The 25,767-nt window shown below is 41.5% G+C and overlaps 1 protein-coding gene across 1 annotated transcript in view; it reads right to left on the minus strand.

The window, feature by feature from the left end:
* Nucleotides 1–25,767, minus strand: part of LOC139386570 (NT-3 growth factor receptor-like) — a 287,619-nt gene that overhangs the window by 103,931 nt on the left and 157,921 nt on the right. The window contains exons 7-11 of the mRNA XM_071132265.1: nucleotides 24,859–25,000; nucleotides 16,079–16,378; nucleotides 12,695–12,709; nucleotides 8,738–8,793; nucleotides 7,669–7,771 (exon numbers count right to left, since the gene is read on the minus strand). Coding sequence (XP_070988366.1) covers nucleotides 7,669–7,771; nucleotides 8,738–8,793; nucleotides 12,695–12,709; nucleotides 16,079–16,378; nucleotides 24,859–25,000 — 616 coding nt within the window. The remainder of the gene's footprint in view (nucleotides 1–7,668; nucleotides 7,772–8,737; nucleotides 8,794–12,694; nucleotides 12,710–16,078; nucleotides 16,379–24,858; nucleotides 25,001–25,767) is intronic.

Below are 25,767 nucleotides of genomic sequence, written 5' to 3' on the forward strand. Positions count from 1 at the left end.
CACCTTAGCCAAACGTATATTTAAAATCATTTTCACAATTCCTGACATTTAATCCTTGAAAAAATTCCCTGTCTTAGGTCAGTTAGGATCATCACTTTATTTTAAGAATGTGAAATGGCAGCATAATAGTAGAGAGAATGATTTATTTCAGATTTTATTTCTTTCATCACATTCCCAGTGGGTCAGAAGTTTACATACACTCAATTAGTAGTTGGTAGCATTGCCTTTAAATTGTTTACCTTGGGTCAAACGTTTTGGCTAGCCTTCCACAAGCTTCCCACAATTAGTTGGGTGAATTTTGGCCCATTCCTCCTGACAGAGCTGGTGTAACTGAGTCAGGTTTGTAGGCCTCGTTGCGCACACATGCTTTTTCAGTTCTGCCCACACATTTTCTATAGGATGAGGTCAGGGCTTTGTGATGGCCACTCCAATAATTTGACTTTGTTGTCCTTAACCTTTTGCGTGTAGGGGGCAGTATTTTCGTTTGGCTAAAAAACGTACCCATTTGAAACTGCCTATTTCTCAGCCCCAGAAACTAGAATATGCATATAATTGTCAGATTAGGATAGAAAACACTCTAAAGTTTCCAAAACTGTAAAAATATTGTCTGTAAGTATAACAGAACCGATATTGCAGGCGAAAACCTGAGGAAAATCCAATCAGGAAGTGCCTCTTATTTTGAAACCCTTCTGTTCCTATGCATGCCTATCCTCCATTTAAAGGGATATCAACCAGATTCATTTTTCTATGGCTTCCCTAAGGTGTAAACAGCCTTTAGACATAGTTTCAGGCTTTTATTTTGAAGAATGAGCGTGAAAGATCACATTGCTTAAGTGGATCGGTGGGGGCTCTCAGAGTGAGTTTTGCGCTACAGAGTAAAGCGGCCATTGTTCCACCCGGTGTTATTGAAAAAGCTACACACTCGGTTGATATATTATCGAATATATATTTTTAAAACAACCTGAGGAATGATTACAAAAAACGTTTGACATGTTTCTGTGGACATTATGGAGACTATTTGGAATTTCCGTCTGCGTTGTCGTGAACTCTCTTTCCTGTGGATTTCTGAACATAACGCGACAAACAAACGGAGGTATTTTGGGTATAAAAATAATCTTTATGGAACAAAAGGAGCATTTGTTGTGTAACTGGGAGTCTCGTGAGTGAAAACATCCGAAGATCAAAGGTAAATGGTTAACCTGATTGCTTTTCTGATTTTCGTGACCAAGCTTCCTGATACTAAGTGTACATAATGCTATGCTATCGATAAACTTACACAAACGCTTGGATTGCTTTCGCTGTAAAGCATCATTTCAAAACAACAGGTGGATTAACAAATGGCTAAACTGTGTTTTGCAATATTGCACTTGTGAGTTCATGAATATGAATATTTTTTTGTAATATTATTGGACTGTGGCGCTATGCTATTCAGCGGTTGCTGACGAAAATTATCCCGCAACAGGGATGGGTAGCGCCACAACTTTGGAAGTATGCTAGGGGTCATTGTCCATTTGGAAGACCCATTTGCGACCAAGCTTTAACTTCCCGACTGATGTCTTGAGATGTTGCTTCAATTTATCCACATCGTTTTCCTTCCTCATGATGCCACCTATTTTGTGAAGTGCACCAGTTCCTCCTGCAGCAAAGCACCCCCACAACATGATGCTGCCACCCCCGTGTTTCACGGTTGGGATGGTGTTCTTTGGCTTGCAAGCCTCCCCCTTTTTCCTCCAAACATAATGTTGGCCATCATGGCCAAACAGTTCCATTTTTGCTTCATCAGACAAGAGGACATTTCTCCAAAAAGTACGATCTTTGTCCCCATGTGCAGCTGCAAACCGTAGTCTGGCTTTTTATGGCGGTTTTGAAGCAGTGGCTTCTTCCTTGCTGAGTGGCCTTTCAGGTTATGTCGATATATTTCAATATTTGTTTTACTGTGGATACAGATACTTTTGTACATGTTGCCTACAGCATCTTCACAAGGTCCTTTGCTGTTGTTCTGGAATCGATTTGCACTTTTTGCACCAAAATACATTCATCTCTAGGAGACAGAACGTGTCTCCTTCCTGAGCGGTATGATGGCTGCGTGATCCCACGGTGTTTATACTTGCATAATATTCTTTGTACAGATGAATGTGGTACCTTCAGGCATTTGGAAATTGCTCCCAAGGATGAACCAGACTTGTGGAGGTCTACAATTTGTTTTCTGAGGCCTTGGATGATTTCTTTTGATTTTCCCATGATGTCAAGCAAAGAGGCACTAAGTTTGAAGTTATGCCTTGACTCAAATTATGTCAATTAGCCTATCAGAAGGTTCTAAAGCCATGACATCATTTTCTGGAATTTTCCAAGCTGTTTAAAGGCACAGTCAACTTAGTGCATGTAAACGTCTGACCCACTGGAATTGTGATACAGTGAATTATAAGTGAAATAATCTGTCTGTAAACAATTTGTGGAAAAAAATACTTGTGTCATGCACAAAGTAGATGACCTAACCGACTTTCCAAAACTATAGTTTGTTTACAAGACATTTGTGGAGTGGTTGAAAAACAAGTTTTAATGACTCCAACCAAAGTGTATGTAAACTTTCGACTACAACTGTATGTAGGTCTAACTATTAGCTAACGTTATTGTATGATGTTTCAGGTACACAAGAGCGCCACACAAAAACGCTGCCAAAGATCTGCAAAATAGCCAGCCCGTTGCAGATTTACACAAACCACTGCCTTCAAACCACCATGATCCAGAAACTGTCGGATGACAGAGGCACGAGAAATAGAGGTTCGATAAATACTGTCTGTCAGAGGACACAGATTCGAAACCTCTCTTCAAAGTTACTGGAGGACAAATCTGGAAGCGGTGGAGCACTATTCTCTCTGACAATGCAGCAGCAGCTCCCCCAGTTAAATGAACGGCATCCATTTCCAGCAGCGTGTAGCCAACAAACGACAACATAGGCAAGCCAACAACAAACGACAACATGGGCAAGCCAACAACAAACGACAACATGGGCAAGCCAACAACAAACGATAACATGGGCAAGCCAACAACAAACGATAACATGGGCAAGCCAACAACAAACGATAACATGGGCAAGCCAACAACAAACGATAACATGGGCAAGCCAACAACAAACGATAACATGGGCAAGCCAACAACAAACGACAACATGGGCAAGCCAACAACAAACGATAACATGGGCAAGCCAACAACAAACGATAACATGGGCAAGCCAACAACAAATGACAACATGGGCAAGCCAACAACAAACGATAACATGGGCAAGCCAACAACAAACGATAACATGGAGAGAAAAAAAATTGCTTGTGCACAATAAATGGCAACATTCAGATAAACATGAATAAATAATTGGCATGTGTTAGTCACTCTAGAAGTGGTGCTAATGCTTGGTTTTTTTCATACATTTAATGTAAGCTTGCTATCTAGCCTGTGGTTGTTGCATACTGTAGCAACCAGTCTAATAACGAGACTTTTGTCCTGACTACTTTTTCTGGTGGAATGTATTTATTATTTATTTATTTATTTATTAAAGCAACATTTTCAATTTAGATGTGTAGATGTTATTCCAGCCATGTCAAATTGGTTGTTGATCATTGCTAGACAACCATTTTCAGGTCTTGCCATAGATTTTCAAGTAGATTTAAGTCAAAACTGTAACTCAGCCACTCAGGAACATTCACTGTCTTCTTGGTAAGCAACTCCAGTGTAGATTTGGCCTTGTGTTTTAGGCTATTGTCATGCTGAAAGGTGAATTCATTCCCGTGTTGAGTGAAAAGTAGACTCAGCCAGGTTTTCCTCTAGAATTTTGCTTGTGTTTAGCTCCTATTCATTAATTTTTTATCCTGAAAAACTCCACAATCCTTAACGATTACAAGGATACCCATTACATTATGCCTGAACATAAGGAGAGTGGTACTCAGTAATGTGTTGAATTGGATTTGCTCTAAACAAAACAGTTTGTATTCAGGACAAAAAGTGAATTGCTTTGCCACATCTTTTTGTAGTATTACCTTAGTGCCTTGTTGCAAACAGGATGTTTTGGAATATTTGTAAACTCTACAAGCTTTCTTCTTTTCACTCTGTCAACTAGGTTAGTACTGTGGAGTAACTACAATGTTCTTGATCCATCATCAGTTCTCTCTTATCACAGCCATTCAACTCTGTAACTGGTTTAAAGTCAATATTGGCCTCATGGTTAAATCCCTGAGCAGTTTCCTTCCTCACCAGCAACTGAATTAGGAAAGACGCCTGTATCTTTTTAGTCACATCCAAATAATTAATAACTTCATCATGATCAAACGGACATTCATTGTCTGCTTTTTATTTATTTTTTACCCATCTACCAATAGATGTCCTTATTTGAGAGGCAGTGGAAAACCTCGCTGGTCTTTGTGGTTGAAATTGTGTTTGAAATTCACTGCTCGACTGAGGGACCTTACAGATAATTGTATGTGTGGGGTACAGAGTAGACTATCAAACCCAGGCTGTAACAGAACACCATGTGGAAAAAGACAAGGGGTGTGAATACTTTCTGAAGTGCATTAAGACATTTTTCAGACCCCTTGCCTTTTCCCACATTTTGTTACAATACAGCCTTATTCTAAAATGCATTTGTTTAAACACACAATACCAAATAATGACTAAGCGAAAACAGGTTTTTAGAGATAAGAAAAAACTGAAATACCTTATTTACATAAGTATTCAGACCCTTTGCTATGAGACTCGAAATTGAGCTCAGGTGCATGCTGTTTCCATTGCTAATCCTTGAGATGATTCTACAACTTTATTGAAGTCCACCTGTGGTAAATTCAATTGATTGGACATGATTTGAAAAGGCACACACCTATCTATATAAGGTCCCACAGTTGACAATGCATTTCAGAGCAAAAACCAAGCCATGAGGTCGAAGGAATTGTGTCAAGGCATAGATCTAGGGAAGGGTACCGAAACATTTCTGCAACATTGAAGGTCCCCAAGAACACAGTGGCCTCAATCAATCAGACGGAAGCCACTCCTCAGTAAGAGCCACAGGACAGCCAGCTTGGAAAAAGGCACCTAAACGACTCCAGGACCATGAGATACAAGATTCCCTGGTCTGATGAAATCAAGATTGAGCTCTTTGGCCTGAATGCTAAGCATGACATCTGGAGGAAACCTTGCACCATCCCTACGGTGAAGCCTGGAGGTGTTTTCCAGAGACAGGGACTTGGAAACCAGTCAGAATTGAAGGAAAGATGAATGGAGCAAAGTACAGAGAGATCCTTGAAGAAAACCTGCTCTAGAGCGCTCAGGACCTCAGATGAAGGTTCACATTCCAACAGGACAACGACCCTAAGAACACAGCCAAGACAATGCAGGAGAGGCTTCAGGACAGGTCTCTGAATGTCCTTGAACCCGATCTCTTGAAAGACCTGAAAATAGCTGTGCATCGATGCTCCCCATCCAACCTGACAGAGCTTGAGAGGATCTGCAGGGAAGAATGGGAGAAACTCCCCAAATACAGGTGTGCAAAACTGTCGGAAACCATCTCAGGGTAGCTCATCTCAGGGAAGCTCATCTGCATGGTCGTTGTCCTCACCAGGTTCTAGACCTGTCTGCAGTTTGGTGTCGTAACCGACTTCAGTGGGCAAATGCTCACCTTTGATGGCCATGGGCACGCTGGAGAAGTGTGCTCTTCACCGATGAATCCCGGTTTCAACTGTACCGGGCAGATGGGGTCGTGTGGGCGAGTGGTTTGCTGATGTCAGTGTTGTGAATAGAGTGCCTCATTGTGGTGGTGGGGTTATGGTATGGGCAGGCATATGCTACGGACAACGTACACAATTGATTTTTATCGATGGCAATTTGAATGCACAGAGATATGAGATCCTGAGGCCCATTGTCATGCCATTCATCTGCCACCATCACCTCATGTTTCAGCATGATAAATCACGGCCCCATGTCACAAGGATCTGTACATAATTCCTGGAAGCTGATAATGTCCCAGTTCTTTCATGGCCTGCATACTCACCAGACATGACCAATTGACCCACCAGACCCATTGAGCATGTTTGGGATGCTCTGAAAAGACGTGTACAACAACGTGTTCCAGTTCCCACCAATATCCAGCAACTTTGCACACCCACTGAAGAAGAGTGGGATAACATGCCACAGGACACAATCAACAGTCTGATCAACTCTATGCAAATGAGATGTGTCACGCTTCATGAGGCAAATTATGGTTACAACAGACTGGTTTTCTGATCCACCCCCTACCTTTTTTTGAAGGCATCTGTGGCCAACAGATGCATATCTGTATTCCCAGTCATGTGAAATCCATAGATTAAGTCATACTGAATTTACGGATTTCCTTGTAACTCAGTAAGATCTTTGAAATTGTCTCATGTTGCGTTTATGTTTTAGTTCAATGTATATAATACACTAAAATAAATATTGGGGACGACAGGGGGACGACCTCAATAGAGTGACTGAAATAAAAATGGAAACTGTATAGAAACGATATTGGACCTACATTTATACAGATTCTTGACTGTGTCCAGCTCGCTAAGAATCCCCCAAATGAAAACAAGACCGTCAGGGAGCATCAGAAATTCCCAAAATTATGAATAGAGGACAATTTTTTGCACATTTCTGATGCAGAGGAAAAATAACACATTTCCGTGCGGCGCTCCGGACCTCTTTGAAGACCGAATGTGGCCCCCGGGGGAAAATGTGTTTGACACCACTGGCCCACATCCTCCTAAGCTATGTCTACACAGGCAATGCACAGTCATCAGCCAAAGCCGGCATGTGTTAGCTGAAACACTGTAAACACAGTCATACAGTTTCTAACAGCAGCACAGCCATCCCTGAGACAGGGCTGTTCCAGGAGAAGGGACAGGGCATGAAGCTGAGAGGGAGGTCTTTACTACTACTGCATCCGTCACAGAGAGCACCAAGTCCAACATGACATGCAGCGGAACCAGCTGCATCAGCCACAAGAAGACAGTGATAAGTAGTGCTTGGACATGACTCAAAAATATACGCTTAGGCTGCACTGTGCCATATTTGGAATTGGTTGGCATAACTGACACTCCTGAAAACTCATCTTCACAGTGATCAAATCTGCAGTATGGTGAGTGTCACCTCCACCTCCGCCTGCCTGTCCACATACAACACAAGCAGTAGATAAAGTATAGGTACATTCTGGAAAAAAGGGTTCCAAAAGGGTTCTGCAGCTGTCCCCATGGATAACCCTTTTTTGGTCCCATGTATAACCCTTTTTTGGTCCCATGTATAACCCTTTTTGGCTCCAGGTAGAACTCTTTTGGATTCCATGTAGAACCCTCTGTGGAAAAGGTTCTACATGGAACCAAAATGGTTTATCAAAGGGTTATCCTATGGGGACAGCCGAATAACCTTTTTGGTTCTAGATAGCACCTTTTGAGTGTAATGTTACTGCTGTGTGCTGCATACATACATACATACTGCATGTGAAAGTGGACTAGGTATGGCATAGACAGATAACACAACAAGGTATTTGGCATGAAAGGGATACAGAAGCACAAAGCCAGTATAATTTATATTTTTACAGGTGAGGTGATATCTAAAAAAACAAGGTCTAAATTATTCTAACTTTCTTTCAGAAGAGCACTTAGTGTTTCTTACCTTTCATTCCAAACTTTGACCGCCGTCCATATTTGTTGATGAGAACAAACAGGACAACAAGAAGGACACAGGCAAATCCAGCCAGGCCGACAGCAATAGACACCTGGAGCAGGACAAGACAGGGTTTAGTGAGAGTAGATCTCACAATGAAGATGTCTACCTTAAGTACAGAATAGCCAACAGGCATAAAGCCTGAATGCAGGGTTTGTGAAAATTTGATTAGTAGTGCAATGTTCTACTGAAAATTAAAGGGAATGCATTTTACCATATGGTAAGGTGCAGTAGACTATTGAGGTTTACATAAGTTACTTCAACAACAAAAAACTGTTAGGGCACTCTCTGCACATTAACAATGCCTCTACGTGCCATTCTCCACTGGCAAAAAAACAATACAAAGATAAATCAAAGAGGAGATGCACGAAATGAAGTGGAAGTCTTCTTTCCCCCCCCATGTCAATGCTCTCTTCCCCATTAAAACCTTAAAATGAGCAAATCATCTCCATCCAGTCAATTATGCAGGCTGATGTTTATTGTCATGAGTCTTCTTGTCCTGGAGGCAGAACTGAGCGATTTCCCCTTAAATAGGCCAGCTCAAAAGTCAAAATTGGCTATATTGTCAAATTTGATAAAAACAAAAATGTGCTTTTAGGTCTTCATTTAAGATCAGGGATAGACATTATGGTTAACAGTGTGGTTAAGGTTAAAATCAGATTGTATTACTTGTGGCTGTGCCAGCTAGTGACCACTCTGCAGAGCTTCCTCCAGATCAAGATTCCTGATGAAAAAAACACTAACCTGTACCAATTACAGCACAAAGATGAGTCGAAATTACATTCTTAAGAAGTTGTTAAACACAGTGGCCACAAGGGAAAAGGCAGATAGGAGGGAGCTACAAGGCAAGGGAGTGAAAAATAAAGGAAAATAAACAGATTAAAATAGCTCAAACTAAAGCCTCCTTTTTGTTGTTGTTCCCAGGAAAAAGAAGATGTTCATGTGCTGTATGCAGGCTGTAGCTACACTAGGTTTTAAACAGCCACTTAGTACAGCACCACCATGTTCTCAAACTCACCCCGAATGTGTCCTCCTCAGGCCTGTGTGTTACTGTGATGGTTGGCGTAGGAGTCCCTGTGAAGAAGAACAAAGAACACATTGGTCCTATTTATGAAAGTACTGACTGACAACCTTGAGTTATACTGTATGTTCTGTATAGTACATCCTGAAACATAACATGCAGTCTACACTAAAATTCTGAACAAGCCATAGGCATGGAGATTAACATTTAGAGTTGTAATCCGTGATGGCAGGGGAGAAGGGTGGGTATGGCCTACAGCAGAGATCATCAACTATATTCAGCCATGGGCCATTCAGCCCATTACAAATTTTGCTTACATGTGTATACAATCAAATACACTGAGTGTACAAAACATTAAGAACACCTGCTTTTTCTATGACAGACTGACCAGGTGAATCCAGGTGAAAGCTATGATCCTTATGATGTCACAATCAGTGTGATGTCACAATCAGTGTAGATAAAGTGGAGGAGACAGGATAAATAATTGTTTTTTAGCCTTGAGACATGGATTGTGCATGTGTGCCATTTAGAGGGTGAATGGGAAAGACAGAAGATGTAAGTGCCATTGAACAGGGTCAGGCGCACCGGTTTGTGTCAAGAACTGCAACACTGCTGGGTTTTGCACACTCAACAGTTTCCTGTGTGTATCAAGAATGGTCCACCAACCAAAGGACATCCAGCCAACTTGATACAACTGTGGGAAGCATTGGAGTCAACATGGGCCAGCATCCCTGTGGAACGCTTTCGACACCTTGTAGAGTCCATCCCAACTTATGTTCTTAGGGCAAAAGGTTGGGGTACAACTCAATATTAGGAAGGTGTTTATAATGTTTTGTACACTCAGTGTATTATGCGTGCAAACAGATCCCCCCCCCCAAAAAAAAAAAAAAAATTCTCTTGGAGCTGATTTGCTGGTGTTTTCACAGTCTTTTATGTCCAACAATAAACGTTTTCACATAATTTTATGTCCAACCCTGAGCTACAGTATGTATCAGATGAAATAATTACAGCACAGACCCACAATCCATGCAGCTAACTAATGTTATGGTTAATGCTTTACAAACTGTGTAGTGTTAGTTGGGTTGTTGCCCTTCACAGCTCTGCTTCCATTTCTGATAAACTGAGACCTTTTCTAGTCTCTCCTCATCTGTATCCACTTCTATGGAGACACTCATTCCCTTGGGTTTCCCTCCCATCATGCTCTCTGCTAACAGGCCACGGTGTGGTGGAGTGTAGGGGCGCGGAAAAGAATAGAACAGAACTGTGCTGAGTGTATCTGACAAACCCATCTGTCCTGTTCTGCCTGCCCTCTTCCTCTCCCTGCCTTCCTACCACCAAGTACACTCATCCAACATCATTTCCAGCCCTGACAGTAACAATCTGTCACTCTCTCACGACCGCATTCAGGATTTATTATGCATGGAATATCCCAATGAAGCTCCGGCATGATGTCAATTTGAGGGCCTGGGGATGAAGATCAGTGGTTGTGCGTGCCTCTACATTTAACTCCTAAATTAGAACAGATTAAAGACTAAATGAAAATGCCCTCCTGTTGGTCCTTCAACGAGAGAGGCGTCTAGCTATAACTTGAGTCCTACTCAGCAAATGTAGGCAGTGTATGGTAGGAACAACTGTTTGGAATTAGGGTAGTAAATATCAGAAGATTTAAATTAAATCAAATGTAAGCTCCCATTACCATTTTGTCACTATGTTTATTAAATAGATGTCATGGTACTATTTATGTCATTGTACTTCAGGTAACAGCCAAAATATAGGATTCATTTGAGTAAATGAGGGATACAAAGATTATTGAAAGCAGGTGCTTCCACACAGGTGTGGTCCTGAGTTAATTAAGCAATTAACATCCCATCATGTTTATGGTCATGTATAAAAATGCCCAGTCGCCCATTATTTTGGCTACCATGGCTAGAAGAGATCTCAGTGACTTTGAAAGAGGGGTCTCAAAGGAGGGTTAAAGTGTACAGTTGTGGCCAACATTTTTGAGAATGACACAAATATGAATTTGCAAGTCTGCTGCCTCAGTTTGTATGATGGCAATTGGCATATCTTATGAAGGGTGATCAGATTAATTGCAAAGTCCCTCTTTGCCATGCAAATAAACTGAATCCACAAAAAAACATTTCCACTGCATTTCAGCCCTGCCACAAAAGGACCAGCTGACATGTCAGTGATTCTCTTGTTAACACAGGTGTGAGTGTTGACGAGGACAAGGCTGGAAATCACTCTGTCATGCTGATTGAGTTCGAATAACAGACTGGAAGCTTCAAAAGGAGGATGGTGCTTGGAATCATTGTTCTTCCTCTGTCAACCTTTGTTACCTGCAAGGAAACACGTGCCGTCATCATTGCTTTGCACAAAAAGGGCTTCACAGGCAAGGATATTGCTGCCAGTAAGATTGCACCTAAATCAACCATTTATCGGATCATCAAGAACTTCAAGGAAAGCTGTTCAATTGTTGTGAAGAAGGCTTCAGGGCGCCCAAGAAAGTCCAGCAAGTGCCAGGACCGTCTCCTAAAGTTGATTCAGCTGCGGGATCGGGGCACCACCAGTACAGAGCTTGCTCAGGAATGGCAGCAGGCAGGTGTGAGTGCATCTGCACGCACATTGAGGCGAAGACTTTTGGAGGATGGCCTGGTGTCAAGAAGGGTAGCAAAGAAGCCACTTTTTTTCCAGGAAAAACATCAGTGACAGACTGATATTCTGCAAAAGGTACAGGGATTGGACTGCTGAGGACTGAGGTAAAGTCATTTTCTCTGATGAATCCCCTTTCCGGTTGTTTCGGGCATCCGGAAAAAAGCTTGTCCGAAGAAGACAAGGTGAGCGCTACCATCAGTCCTGTGTCATGCCAACAGTAAAGCATCCTGAGACCATTCATGTGTGGGGTTGCTTCTCAGTCAAGGGAGTGGGCTCACAATTTTGCCTAAGAACACAGCCATGAATAAAGAATGGTACCAACACATCCTCTGAGAGCAACTACTCCCAACCATCCAGGAACAGTTTGGTGATGAGCAATGCCTTTTCCAGCATGATGTCCCGCCTTTCCATAAGGCAAAGGTATAACTAAGTGGCTCGTGGAACAAAACATCAATATTTTGGGTCCATAGCCAGGAAACTCCCCAGACCTTTAATCTAATTGAGAACTTGTGGTCAATCCTCAAGAGGCGAATGGACAAACAAAAACCCACAAATTCTGACAAACTCCAAGCATTGATTATGCAAGAATGGGATGCCATCAGTCAGGATGTGGCTCAGAAGTTAATTGACAGCATGCCAGGGTGGATTGCAGAGGACTTGAAAAAGAAGAGTCAACACTGCAAATGTTGACTCTTGGCCTGAACTTCATGTAATTGTCAATAAAAGCCTTTGACACTTATGAAATGCTTGTAATTACATCAGTATTCCATACTAACATCTGACAAAAATATCTAATATCTAAGGACACTGAAGCAGCAAACCTTGTGAAAATTAATATTTGTGTCATTCTCAAAACTTTTGGCCACGAATGTATATGTGTGTGCGTCTCAGTCACCAGATCTCAACCCAATTAAACACTTATGGAAGATTCTGGAACGTTGCCTGAGACATCGTTTTCCACCACCATCAACAAAGCACCAAAATGATGGACTATCTCATGGAAGAATGGTATTGCATCCCTCCAATAGAGTTCCAGACAGTTGTAGAATATGCCAAGGTGTTCTGGTAGCTCGTGATGGCCCAATGCCATATTAAGATACTTTATCTTGGTGTATCCTTTATTTTGGCAGTTACCTACATTTATTGTTGATGGTCTTAAAATACAAATCATTTACCATAACCCCCTAGAATCGTTTAAATCACGTTTTATTCAGCTAGAGACTTCCGGGTTCTTGCATATCATGGTACTATTTGTCTTATGGTACTACTTCTTGTTGACTGTTTTATAAAATCACTTACCATAATCACCATAATCTGTAGGAAAAGAAGACAGAAAAGGATTTGTCAGTGATGTATTCAACCAATGTGTATATGTGCAGGGCATGTTTAAAGAAGAACATTTTTTACTTTACGACTGGTCAGCAAATACACTATATATACACAACAATATGTGGACACCCCTTCAAATTTGTGGATTCGGCTATTTCAACCATTGCTGACAGGTGTATAAAAATTGAGCACACAGCCATGCAATCTCCATAGACAAACATTGGCAGTAGAATGACCTTACTGAAGAGCTCAGTGACTTTCAACGTGGCACCGTCATGGGATGCCACCTATCCAACAAGTCATTTAGTCAAATTTCTTCCCTGTTAGAGCTGCCATGGTTAACTGTAAATGCTGTTATTGTAAAGTAGAAACGTCTAGGAGCAACAACGACTCAGCTGCAGAGTGGTATGCCACACAAGCTCACAGAAGGGGACCGGTGAGGGCTTGAAGCACCTCACTAACGCTCTTGTGGCTGAATGGAAGCAAGTCCCAGCAGCAATGTTCCAACATCTAGTGGAAAGCATTCCTAGAATAGTGGAGGCTGTTACAGCAGCAAAGGGGGGACCAACTCCATATTAATGCCCATGATTTTGGAATGAGATGTTTGAGCAGGTGTCCACATACTTTTGGTCATGTAGTGTATATCTAAATGTGTTTACTAGGTTTCTACACTTGAGCTAACCAACTTGGGCTGTCATGGAGTTACAGTCAAGCCTTTCAACATCTCCCGTCTCGTTACTGTGCTCTCCACTCCCTATGAACCTCGGAATCCATGTGTTGAATCCCATTATCGTGAGATCCCTTAAAATCGGGTCCCAATCCCGAAATCACTTTAGCCTTTACCAAGAAATCTGCTTCTTCCCGTTAACATGCAAATCTGCATTCGAATTCTGGCATAAGATCTGTATTTTTTTGTTGATAACACATTTTCCTCAGCCCTTGATTGGGGTCGGGTGTGTTGGATGCTGGGGCGGGGATGTGCCACTTTGGGTCACCGGACCAGGATTCAGGGGCACTGTTATAAGCCAAATCATCAAATCAAATACATTTATAAAGCCCTTCTTACATCAGCTGATGTCACAAAGTGCTGTACAGAATCCCAGCCTAAACTCCCAAACAGCAAGAAATGCAGGTGTAGAAGCACGGTGGCTAGGAAAAACTCCCTAGAAAGGCCAGAACCTAGGAAGAAACCTAGAGAGGAACCAAGCTATGAGGGGTGGCCAGTCCTCTTCTGGCTGTGCCGGGTGGAGATTATAACAGAACATGGCCAAGATGTTCAAATGTTGGAGCTGCTAATAGAGATCAGTTTTAATGTCAGCAGTGCTGTTGTAATTACCATTGTATTACTATTATTGTTATTATTTATTGCTATTGTTTTTTTGTACCCTCTTGGTATGATGCCTTAACAGGGTGGGTGGGCGCGATGGCAGGGTGGGTCGGGAGGTGGGCGGGGGAGAGAAGGACTGGGGATGTTGTACTGTTCTAAATGTCTCTACGTTCTCACATTTGAAAATCTACAAATAAAGCATTTAAAATCAAAAAGAACACAAAGTCACCAAAAATATTGTATCTTCACCTCCACACTACCGGTCAAAAGTTTTAGAATACCTACTCATTCAAGGGTTTTTCTTTATTTTTACTATTTTCTACATTGTAGAATAATAGTGAAGACATCAAAATTATGAAATAACTCATATAGAATCATGTAGTAACCAAAAAAGTGGTAAACAAATCAAAAAATATTTTATATTTGAGATTCTTCAAAAAGCCACCCTTTGCCTTGATGACAGCTTTGCACACTCAATGGCATTCTCTCAACCAGCATCACCTGAAACGCTTTTCCAACAGTCTTCAAGGAGTTCTCACATATGCTGAGCACTTGTTTGCGGCTTTTCCTTCACTCTGCGGTCCAACTCATCCCAAACCATCTCAATTGGGTTGAGGTTTGGAGACTGTGGAGGCGAGGTCATCTGATGCAGCACTCCATCACTTCCTTCTTGGTAAAATAGCCCTTTCACATCCTGGAGGTGTGTTGGGTCATTGTTATAAATTATACTCCTACTAAGCTCAAACCAGACGGGATGGAGTATCGCTGTGGAATGCTGTGGTAGCCATGCTGGTTAAGTGTGCCTTGAATTCTAAATATATCACTGACAGTGTCATCAGCAAAGCACCCCCACACCATCACACCTCCTCCTCCATGCTTTGCGGTGGGAAATACACATGCAGAGATCATCCGTTCCCCCAAACTGCATCTCACAATGACACGGTGGTTGGATCCAAAAATCTCCAATTTGGACTCCAGACCAAAGGACAAATATCCACCGGTCTAATGTCCATTGCTCATGTTTCTTGGCTCAAACAAGTCTCTTCTTCTTATTGGTGTCCTTTAGTAGTGTTTTCTTTGCAGCAATTCGACCATGAAGGCCCGTTTACCACAGTATCCTATGAACAGTGGATGTTGAGATGTGTCTGTAAATTGAACTCTGTGAAGCATTTATTTGGGCTGCAATTTCTGAGGCTGGTAACTCTAATGAACATATCCTCGACAGGAGAGGTAACTCTGGGTCTTCTATTCCTGTGGCAGTCATCATAAGAGCCAGTTTTATTATAGCGCTTGATGGTTTTTGCGACTTCTTGACATTTTCCGGATTGACTGACTAATGATTGTCTGTCATTTCTCTTTGCTTATTTGAGCTGTAATTGCCATAGTATGGACTTGGTCTTTTACCAAATAGGGCTATCTTCTGTATAACCCCTACCTTGTCACAACACAACTAATTGTCTCAAAAACATTAAGGAAAGAAATTCCACAAATTAATTTAAGAAGTCACACCTGTTAATTAAAATGCATTCAGGTGACTACCTCGTGAAGCTGGTTGAGAGAATGCCAAGATCAAGGCAAAGTGTGGCCATTTGAAGAATCTCAAATATAAATATATTTTGATTCCTTTATCACTTTTTTGGTTACTACATGATTTCATATGTGTTTTTTCATAGTTTTGATGTCTTAACTATTATTCTACAATGTAGAAAATAGTCTAAATAAAGAAAAACCCTTGAATGAGTAGGTGTTCTAAAACTTTTGACAAGCAGTGTACATAAATCCCATTTATGAATAGAGGTCTAACAGAGAGAGCGAATGTCCTATATTCATCAATGACCCTGTTAATAAGTCAGTAAAACTTGGTCCTCAGTGACTCTCAACAGTTTTCAGCTCTGCTTCATCAATTCCACTGATCCATGCAATATCATGTTGGACTAATGAAAGGTCACAGATATGAAGCTACTATGCAGTGTATATCTGTACTATTATATACAGCATAGCTTCTTTAGCTAGTATAATCTACCTACCGTCTGGAAACGGGGCGTTGAGGAAGTGTCCATACACTGTCTTGGTGGTGACTCCTAGGAAGTTGCTAGCCTCCAGAGTGTAGTTGCCATTGTTGTGGTGCGTGGGGTCCTTGAAGTTGAGGCATCCCTCTAGGTAGTCCTGGTAGGTATCCATCTCAGTGCGGATGTAGTCACTGGGGGAGATCTCGTTGTCCCGGTGGAACCAGCGCAGGGTGGGCAGGGGGTTGCCACGCACCGTGAACTCTATGCAGGTTTCATGGCGACGCTCGGGCTCATCCAGCTTCAGGATGGTGGGGGGGACTGTTGGGAGGACAGACAGGAGGAGAGGAGCATCAGGAATGACAGAGATGCGTTCTTTAATGTGTCAGCGTCCGGACATGTGCCACACATTAAAATACAATGTTTTAGTTACACCATGTAGCCTTGTTCAGGAGCCTGCACTTGTTTTACTATGTCTGACGCAGGACAGTCACACAATGTTCTATAGTTACACCCTGTACCCATGTATTTTCAAGTTTGTCTGTAGAGACTGAGTGGTTTTGAAGGCCAATCATATGAATGGTGTTTTGTTGACTTTTGAATATGCTGCTAGGATGTGGCTACTGACCACAGGAACATTGGTTTGTCTCCAGGCTTTTGGTTGAGTGGACACATCCACTCTGAACGATGGCGGCCAGACGCAGTAATAATATAACACCTCATAAAAGTGCCCACCACTTAACTCCACATCTATGGTCAATCTGTTAGAAGCTAACCTTCTGCAAATCCAGGGCTGTGAATGTGGCATACAGAGCTCATGTAAAGAATCAATCATATTCTGATTCACTGTTAATTCAGCTAAAATACACGCGATGCTCAGAGGTATTGTGGCAAGGAAACAACACATGAAGCGGACTACATTTCCTGCGGAAAAATGTTGGAAACAAGCAGCCCTATGCTGTCAACCAGAATCATGTTTATTTTCCAAGCTATAGCACACAATATTTTACATGCAGTAGGTTATTTTGAAAGACCGAAGAGTTTAGTCTGCTTTGTGTTTTCTTTATTGCCATGGACAATCAGATATCGTAGTATCGTGACAACCCTAAAATACACACTGTATACACCGAGTACATGCCAATTTCCTCATTGTTAGTAATTCAAGGTCAAACACAGGGGGTCTCTGTGAAAATATTCAGAAAAACACCCTGAAAATGAGTGTTTGAGATAGAGGGGCTGTAGAAAGAGAGAGACAGACAGAGAGAGCGTAAGAGTGAGAGAGAGAGAGAGACATTAGTTTCCACCTGAGTTTACAGATCTCATCATAATCTCTGGGAATCAATATGCATTGGATATGGAGGGAATAGTGTTGCACCCTGTTGGCCAACACCACTCAGTATGAATGTAAATGCAGGAGCAACAAACGCTCATCATATTACCCTGTTCTGGTATCCAGCTGAAGGAAACAATGTGGTCTAATAAGGGAACTTGACGATCAGTTAGTCTAACTAATCACCACAGCTGTTGACATTCTCTGTTTTAAGGCGTTTCCAACAGACAAGCCAAGCGGCTGTTGAGATGATTGGTAATTACCAGGAAGGTTAGGAAACCAAAGAGCATGTGGCTTCATAAAGAACAACACAAACAAAAACAAATGGCTTTCCTGTGTTGCACCAGTGCACTGCCACTGAATAACTAGGGTCAGAGCCCCTCTCTCCTCGCTCGGCTGGAAAGCAATCATGCACATTATGTGATGAAACATTCTATGAATCTCTGCAATCTTTCACGTGGAGGACCACTGCCTTGTCATGGATGAAATATATCCACATCCAAGGAAACCAACTCCAAGTAGAGAGACTTTCAGTAGTTTGAAGGCCAACCATACAAATGGTGTTTTGTTGACATTTGAATCTGCTGCTAGGATGTGGCTACTGACCACAGGAACATTGGTTTGTCTCCAGGCTTTTGGTTGAGTGGACACATCCACTCTGAACGATGGCGGCCAGACGCAGTAATAATATCACACCTCATAAAAGTGCCCACCACTTAACTCCACATCTATGGTCAATCTGTTAGAAGCTAACCATCTGCAAATCCAGGGCTGTGAATGTGGCATACAGAGCTCATGTAAAGAATCAATCATATTCTGATTCACTGTTAATTCAGCTAAAATACACTAGGGATGTCACAATACCAGTATTGCGATTCTCAGAGGTATTGTGGCAAGGAAACAACACATGAAGCGGACTATATTTCCTGAGGAAAACAGTCCTAATGTTGGAAACAAGCAGCCTTATGTTGTCAACCAGAATCATGTTTATTTTCCAAGCTATAGCACACAATATTTTACATGCAGTAGGTTTCTTTAAAGACCAAAGAGTTTAGTCTGCTTTCTGTTTTCTTTGTTGTCATGGACAATCATATATTGTAGTATTGTGACAACCCTAAAATACACCCTGAAAACGAGTGCTTGAGATAGGGGGGTGTAGAAAGAGAGCATGAGAGAGAGAGAGTGAGAGAGACTGAGATGAAGAGAGGGGGAGAGAGAGAGCGAGAGCAAGAGTACATAGCCAATAATAAAACATTTGAAATATCTACAGTTGAAGTCGGAAGTTTACATACGCTTAGGTTGGAGACATTAAAACTTGTTTTTAAACCACTCCACAAATGTCTTGTTAACAAACTATAGTTTTGGCAAGTCGCGTTGGACATCTACTTTGTGCATGACACAAGTATTTTTTCCAACAATTGATTACAGACCAATTATTTCACTTATAATTCACTGTATCACAATTTCAGTGGGTCAGAAGTTTACATACACTAAGTTGATTGTGCCTTTAAACAGCTTGGAAAATTCCAGAAAATTATGTAATGGGTTTAAAAGATTCTGATAGGCTAATTGACATCATTTGAGTCAATTGGAGGTGTACCTGTGGATGTATTTCAAGGCCTACCTTCAAAGTCAGTGCGTCTTTGCTTGACATCATGGGAAAATCAAAATAAATAAATAAAAGACCTCATAAAAAAATGTAGACCTCCACAAGTCTAGTTCATCCCTGGGAGCAATTTCCAAATGCCTGAAGGTACCACGTTCAGCAGTACAAACAAGAGTACACAAGTATAAACACCATGGAACCATGCAGCCGTCATACCGCTCAGGAAGGAGACACGTTCTGTCTCCTAGAGATGAACGTATTTTGGTGCCAAAAGTGCAAATCAATCCCAGAACAACAGCAAAGGACGTTGTAAAGATGCTGGAGGAAACAGGTACAGAAGTATTTATATCCACAGTAAAACAAGTCCAATATTGACAGAACCTGAAAGGCCGCTCAGCAAGGAAGAAGCCCCTGCTCCAAAACCGCCATAAAAAAGCCAGACTAAAGGTTTGCAACTTCACATGGAGACAAAGATCTTACTTTTTGTCCCCTGGTCTGATGACACAAAAATAGAACTGTTTGGCCATAATGACCATCGTTATGTTTGGAGGAAAAAGGGGGAGGCTTGCAAGCCAAAGAACACCATCCCAACCATGAAGCACGGGGGTGGCAGCATCATGTTGTGGGGGTGCTTCGCTGCAGGAGGGACTGGTGCACTTCACAAAATAGATGGCTTCATAAGGAAGGAAAATTATGTGGATATATTGAAGCAACATCTCAAGACATCAGTCAGGAAGTTAAAGCTTGGTCGCAAATGGGTCTTCCAAATGGACAATGACCCCAAGCATATTTCCAAAGTTGTGGAAAATTGCTTAAGGACAACAAAGTCAAGGTATTGGAGTGGCCATCACAAAGTGCTGACCTCAAGCCTATAGAAAATTTGTAGGCAAAACTGAAAAAGCGTGTGCGAGCAAGTAGGCCTACAAACCTGACTCAGTTACATGAACTCTGTCAGGAGGAATGGGCCAAAATTCACCCAACTTATTGTGGGAAGCTTGTGGAAGGCTACCCGAAACGTTTCACCCAAGTTAAACAATTTAAAGGCAATGCTACCAACTACTAATTGAGTGTATGTAAACTTCTGACCCACTGGGAATGTGATGAAAGAAATAAAAGCTGAAATAAATCATTCTCTCTACTATTTTTCTGACATTTCACATTCTTAAAATAAAGTGGTGATCCTAAATGACCTAAAACAAGGGACATTTTTACTTAGATGAAATGTCAGGAATTGTGTAAAACTGAGGTTAAATGTATTTGGCTAAGGTTATATAAACTTCCGACTTCAACTGTATATTCTTTGAAATTTTTGGGAAGTGTTACATTCACTAATATTTCTCTTGTTTATTTCCCTTTTGTTTGTTGTATATTTCATTTGCTTTACCATTGTAAACATGTTTCCCATGCCAATAAAGCCCATTGAATTGAATTGAGAGAGAGTGTAAGAGAGCGTAAGAGAGAGTAAGCGAGCATAAGAGAGAGAGAGACTTGTTTCCACCTGAGTTTGCAGATCTCATCATAATCTCTGGGAATCAATATGTATTGAGTATGGAGAGAATAATGTTACACCTCTATTGGCCAACTGCCTTGTCATGGATAAAATATTCACATCCAAGAGAACTACCTCCCAGCTCGCAGGCATCAATATTCAATACACTGGCCTCTGGGCATTGATAGAATGGAATGCTAGATTGGATAAAAGCAGGCCTAGTTATAGAATGGAGAGGATAGAATGGACATGCGTATTGATAGAATGGAGAGGAAAAAATTGATAGGAGTACTGATAGAATGGAACTGCTAGATTGGATAAAAGCAGGCCTAGTTATAGAATGGAGAGGATAGAATGGACATGCGTATTGATAGAATGGAGAGGAAAAAATTGATAGGAGTACTGATAGAATGGAACTGCTAGATTGGATAAAAGCAGGCCTAGTTATAGAATGGAGAGGATAAAATGGATAGGAGTACTGATAGAATGGATAGGAGTAGTAATATAATGGCAAAAATATAATGGATAGGAGTACTGACAGAATGGAGAGGATAGAATGGATAGGAGTACTGATAGAATGGAGAGGATAGAATGGATAGGAGTACTGATAGAATGGATAGGAGTAGTAATATAATGGATAGGAGTACTGATAGAATGGAGAGGATAGAATGGATAGGAGTACTGATAGAATGGAGAGGATAGAATGGATAGGAGTACTGATAGAATGGAGAGGATAGAATGGATAGGAGTACTGATAGAATGGAGAGGATAGAATGGATAGGAGTACTGATAGAATGGATAGGAGTAGTAATATAATGGATAGGAGTACTGATAGAATGGAGAGGATTGAATGGATAGGAGTACTGATAGAATGGATAGGAGTAGTAATATAATGGATAGGAGTACTGATAGAATGGAGAGGATAGAATGGATAGGAGTACTGATAGAATGGATAGGAGTAGTAATATAATGGATAGGAGTACTGATAGAATGGAGAGGATTGAATGGATAGGAGTACTGATAGAATGGATAGGAGTAGTAATATAATGGATAGGAGTACTGATAGAATGGATAGGAGTAGTAATATAATGGCAAAAATATAATGGATAAGAGTACTGACAGAATGGAGAGGATAGAATGGATAACATTGAATGGATAGGAGTACTGATAGAATGGAGAGGATAAAATGGATATGAGTACTGATAGAATGGAGAGGAAAGAATGGATAGGAGTACTGATAGAATGGAGAGGATAGAATGGATATGAGTACTGATAGAATGGAGAGGATAGAATGGATAGGAGTACGGCCCATTCAATCTGGCCCACGGGTCGTATGAGTAAAAAAGTATAATAAAGAATATAATTGAGAAGAAATTCAGCCATTCAGCCACAAGAGCATTAGTGAGGTTGGGCACTGATGTTTGGAGATAAAGCCTGGCTCGCAGTCTGCATTCCAATTCATCCCAAAGGTGTTCGATGAGGTTGAGGCCAGGACTCAAAGTGCAGGCCAGTCAAGTTTTTCCACATCGATCTCGACAAACCATTTCTGTGTGGACCTTGCTTAGTGCACAGGGGCATTGTCATGCTGAAACAGGAAAGGGCCATCCCCAAACTTTTGCCACAAAGTTGGAAGCACAGAATCATCTAGAATGTAATTGTATGCTGTATCGTTAAGATTTCCCTTCACTGGAACTAAGGGGCCCGAACCATGAAAAATAGCCCCAGACCATTACACCAACCTCCACCTGTTGGCACTAAGCATAAGGGAAGTTAGAATTTTCCTGATATCCTCCAAACCCAGATTCGTCCGTCAGACTAACAGATGGTGAAGTGTGATTCATCACTCCAGAGAGAGCATTTCCACTGCTCCAGAGTCCAATGGCGGCGAGCTTTACACCACTCCAGCCGACCCTTGGCATTGTGCATGGTGATCTTAGGCTTGTGAGCGGCTGCTCATCCATGGAAACCCATTTCATGAAGCTCCTGATGAACAGTTAGACATTTGAAGCGCGGCCCTCCATACCACGGTGAAGACCGAATGCTAACCGCAAATTAGTTTGACACCTCTGGGTTACTATCTATAAGATGGAGTTTATGATCAGTAGTCAGACATTAGAATGCAAGGGAGATTGCTTATTCCTTATAGCTGGAATCCTTAGTTGCTACATCAATTTTTGGACTTATAAATTAAGAATATATACCCATTGATTCTCAAAGAATATAACTTATAAATGCCTCATAAGCTTAGTTCGACTGTCATACCCCATCAGAACCCAAAAAACATGTTTATTATAACAATGTTTGTAAACAATGCACATGTAAAAAAAAAAAACACTGAATAGCCACAAAACATGGTTAAATCTATAATGTTGATATCATAGATGGTCAGTCCTTGCAACCATAGCTCTGCCAATGAATTTGAGAGTGGTTACACTTCTCCAGGCCCATCCCTCATCTTTTTAACAAAACACAAGCGAGGTGACTGCTTTTTTTATTGTTTCAATTAAGAATTCTAGCTTGAATTCTAGCTTTTTAATAATTTTACACATATACTGTAACATACCACTAGTCTACTTTACAGGAGAATGTGACAATGCAAAACCTCATTTTTAGAAATGTTTGCAAATGTATTAAAAATAAAAACAGAAATATATTATTTACATAAGTATTCAGACCCTTTGCTATGAGACTTGAAATTGAGCTCAGGTGCCTCCTGTTTCCATTGATAATCCTTGAGATGGTTCTACAACTTAATTGGAGTCCAGCTGTGGTAAATTCAATTGATTGGACATGATTTGGAAAGGCACCTACCTACCTGTCTATATAAGGTCCCACAGTTGACAGCGTATGTCAGAGCAAAAACCAAGTCATGAGGTCGAAGAAATTGTCCTTAGAGCTCCGAGACAGGATTGTGTCGAGGCACATATCTGGAGAAGTGTACCAAAATATGTCTGCAGCATTGAAGGTTCCCAAGAACACAGTGGCCTCCATCAATCTTAAATGGAAGAAGTTTGGAACCACCAATACTCTTCCTAGAGCTGGCTGCCCGACCAAACTGAGCAATCTGCGGAGAAGGGCCTTGGTCAGGGAGGTGACCAAGAACCCGATGGTCACACAGACAGAGCTCCAGAGTTCCTCTGTGGAGATGGGAGAACCTTCCAGAAGAACAACCATCTCTGCAGCGCTCCACCAATCAGGCCTTTATGGTAGACTGGCCAGACGGAAGTGACTCCTCAGTAAAAGGCACATGACAGCCCACTTGGAGTTTGCCAAAAAACACCCAAAGGACCCTCAGGCCATGAGAAACAAGATTCTCTGGTCTGATGAAACCAAAATTGAAATCTTGGCCTGAATGCTAAGCGTCACGTCTGGAGGAAACCTGGCACCATCCCTACGGTGAAGCATGGTGGTGGCAGCATCATGCTGTGAGGATGTGTTTCAGCGACAGGGACTGGGAGACTAGTCAGGATTGAGGGGAAGATGAACAGAGCCAAGTACAGAGAGATCCTTAATGAAAACCTGCTCCAGAGCACTCTGGACCACAGACTGGGGCAAAGGTTCACCTTCCAACAGGACAATGACCTTAAGCACACAGCCAAGACAATGCAGGAGTAACTTTGGGACAAGCCTCTTAATGTCCTTGAGTGGCCCAGCCAGAGCCCAGACTTGAACCTGATCGAACATCTCTGGAGAGACCTGAAAATCGCTGTGCATAGACGCTCCCCATCCAACCTGACAGAGCTTGAGAGGATCTGCAGAGAAGAATGGGAGAAACTCCCCAAATACAGGTGTGCCAAGCTTGTAGTGTCATACCCAAGAAGACTCAATGCTGTAATCGGTGCTTCAAAAAGGTGCTTCAACAATGTACTGAGTAAAAGGGTTTGAATACTTATGTAAATGTGATATCTGTTGTTGTTTTTTAATACATTTGCAAAAAAAATCTAAAAACCTGGTTTTGCTTTGTCATTATGGGGTATTGTGTGTAAATTGATTATATTATTATTATTATTATTTGTATCTTTATCAATCTTAGAATAAGGCTGTAACGTAACAACATTTTGAAAAATTCAAGGGGTCTGAATACTTTCCGAATCCACTGTACATGTAACTTAGATGCACATAAAGAATTCATAGCACAATTTGAGGAATAAAATGTAATTAAACGTTGTCTGCATATAAAAGCTAAATAGTGGTGTAACAAGGTGCTTGACAACATCTGCAGCATTCATGGGCTGACTGTGATCTGAATATTTGCATTCTGTACATGCATTGGAGAGTGAGCTGAATATTATCTCCATCAAACAGCAAACACAGTGTTTGCGATGTGCAATTTGATTAATACAAACTTTGAAGTGGAATTGGTTATCACTACGTACAATGGACAGTGAGCTGAATTGAGGTGTTGGCCATCCCCACTTTGTTCTCTGCTATACAGGTCAGCATGTAGAAGTTGTCATCGCGACTCACGTTGAACAGGGTCAGATTGATGGAGTGGACATTGGGCCAGTACACAGTGGACTGGAACAGAGCAGGAGAGAAAGAGAGAGGAGTGAGTGATACAGTAGGATAAAGATAAAGGTGCTTGACAACCTCATAGCATAGCGGCAGACAAACTCCATTAAGGATTTTAGATGTAATATTCTGCATGTTAAACATTTCCAGGGTTTCAGAAAGCTGTGAAATCAGAAACACACAATTGGACATGGACATTCTCTATTGCACAACAACTGAATTTCATAACTAACTGGAATCTAAATGGCACTGACCCTGAAGTTGTACTGTAGCTAACACAAACTCCAAGGTCACAAGCCAGGTAGTTTCATGCAGCTAGATATACACAAATCACAATGATACATTACATGACCAAAAGTATGTGGAGACCTGCTTGTCGAACATCTCATTCCAAAATCATTGGTATTAATATGGCTTGGTCCCCCCTTTGCTGTTATAACAGCCTCCACTCTTCTGGGAAGGTTTTCAACTAGATGTGGAACATTACTACTGGGACTTGCTTCCATTCAGCCACAAGAGCATTAGTGAGGTGGTGCACTGATGCTGGGAGATTAAGCCTGGCTTGCAGTCTCCGTTCCAATTTATCCCAAAGGTGTTCAATGAGGTTGATGCCAGGGCTTTGTGTAGGCCAGTCAAGTTCTTCCACACTAATTTCGACAAACCATTTCTGTATGGACCTCGCTTTGTGCACTGTCATGTATGGACCTCGATTTGGGCATTGTCATGCTGAAACAGGAAAGGGCCTCCCAAAACTGTTGCCACAAAGTTGGAAG

The sequence above is a fragment of the Oncorhynchus clarkii genome, chromosome 1, assembly GCF_045791955.1.
Source record: "Oncorhynchus clarkii lewisi isolate Uvic-CL-2024 chromosome 1, UVic_Ocla_1.0, whole genome shotgun sequence".
Lineage (NCBI taxonomy): Eukaryota > Metazoa > Chordata > Actinopteri > Salmoniformes > Salmonidae > Oncorhynchus > Oncorhynchus clarkii.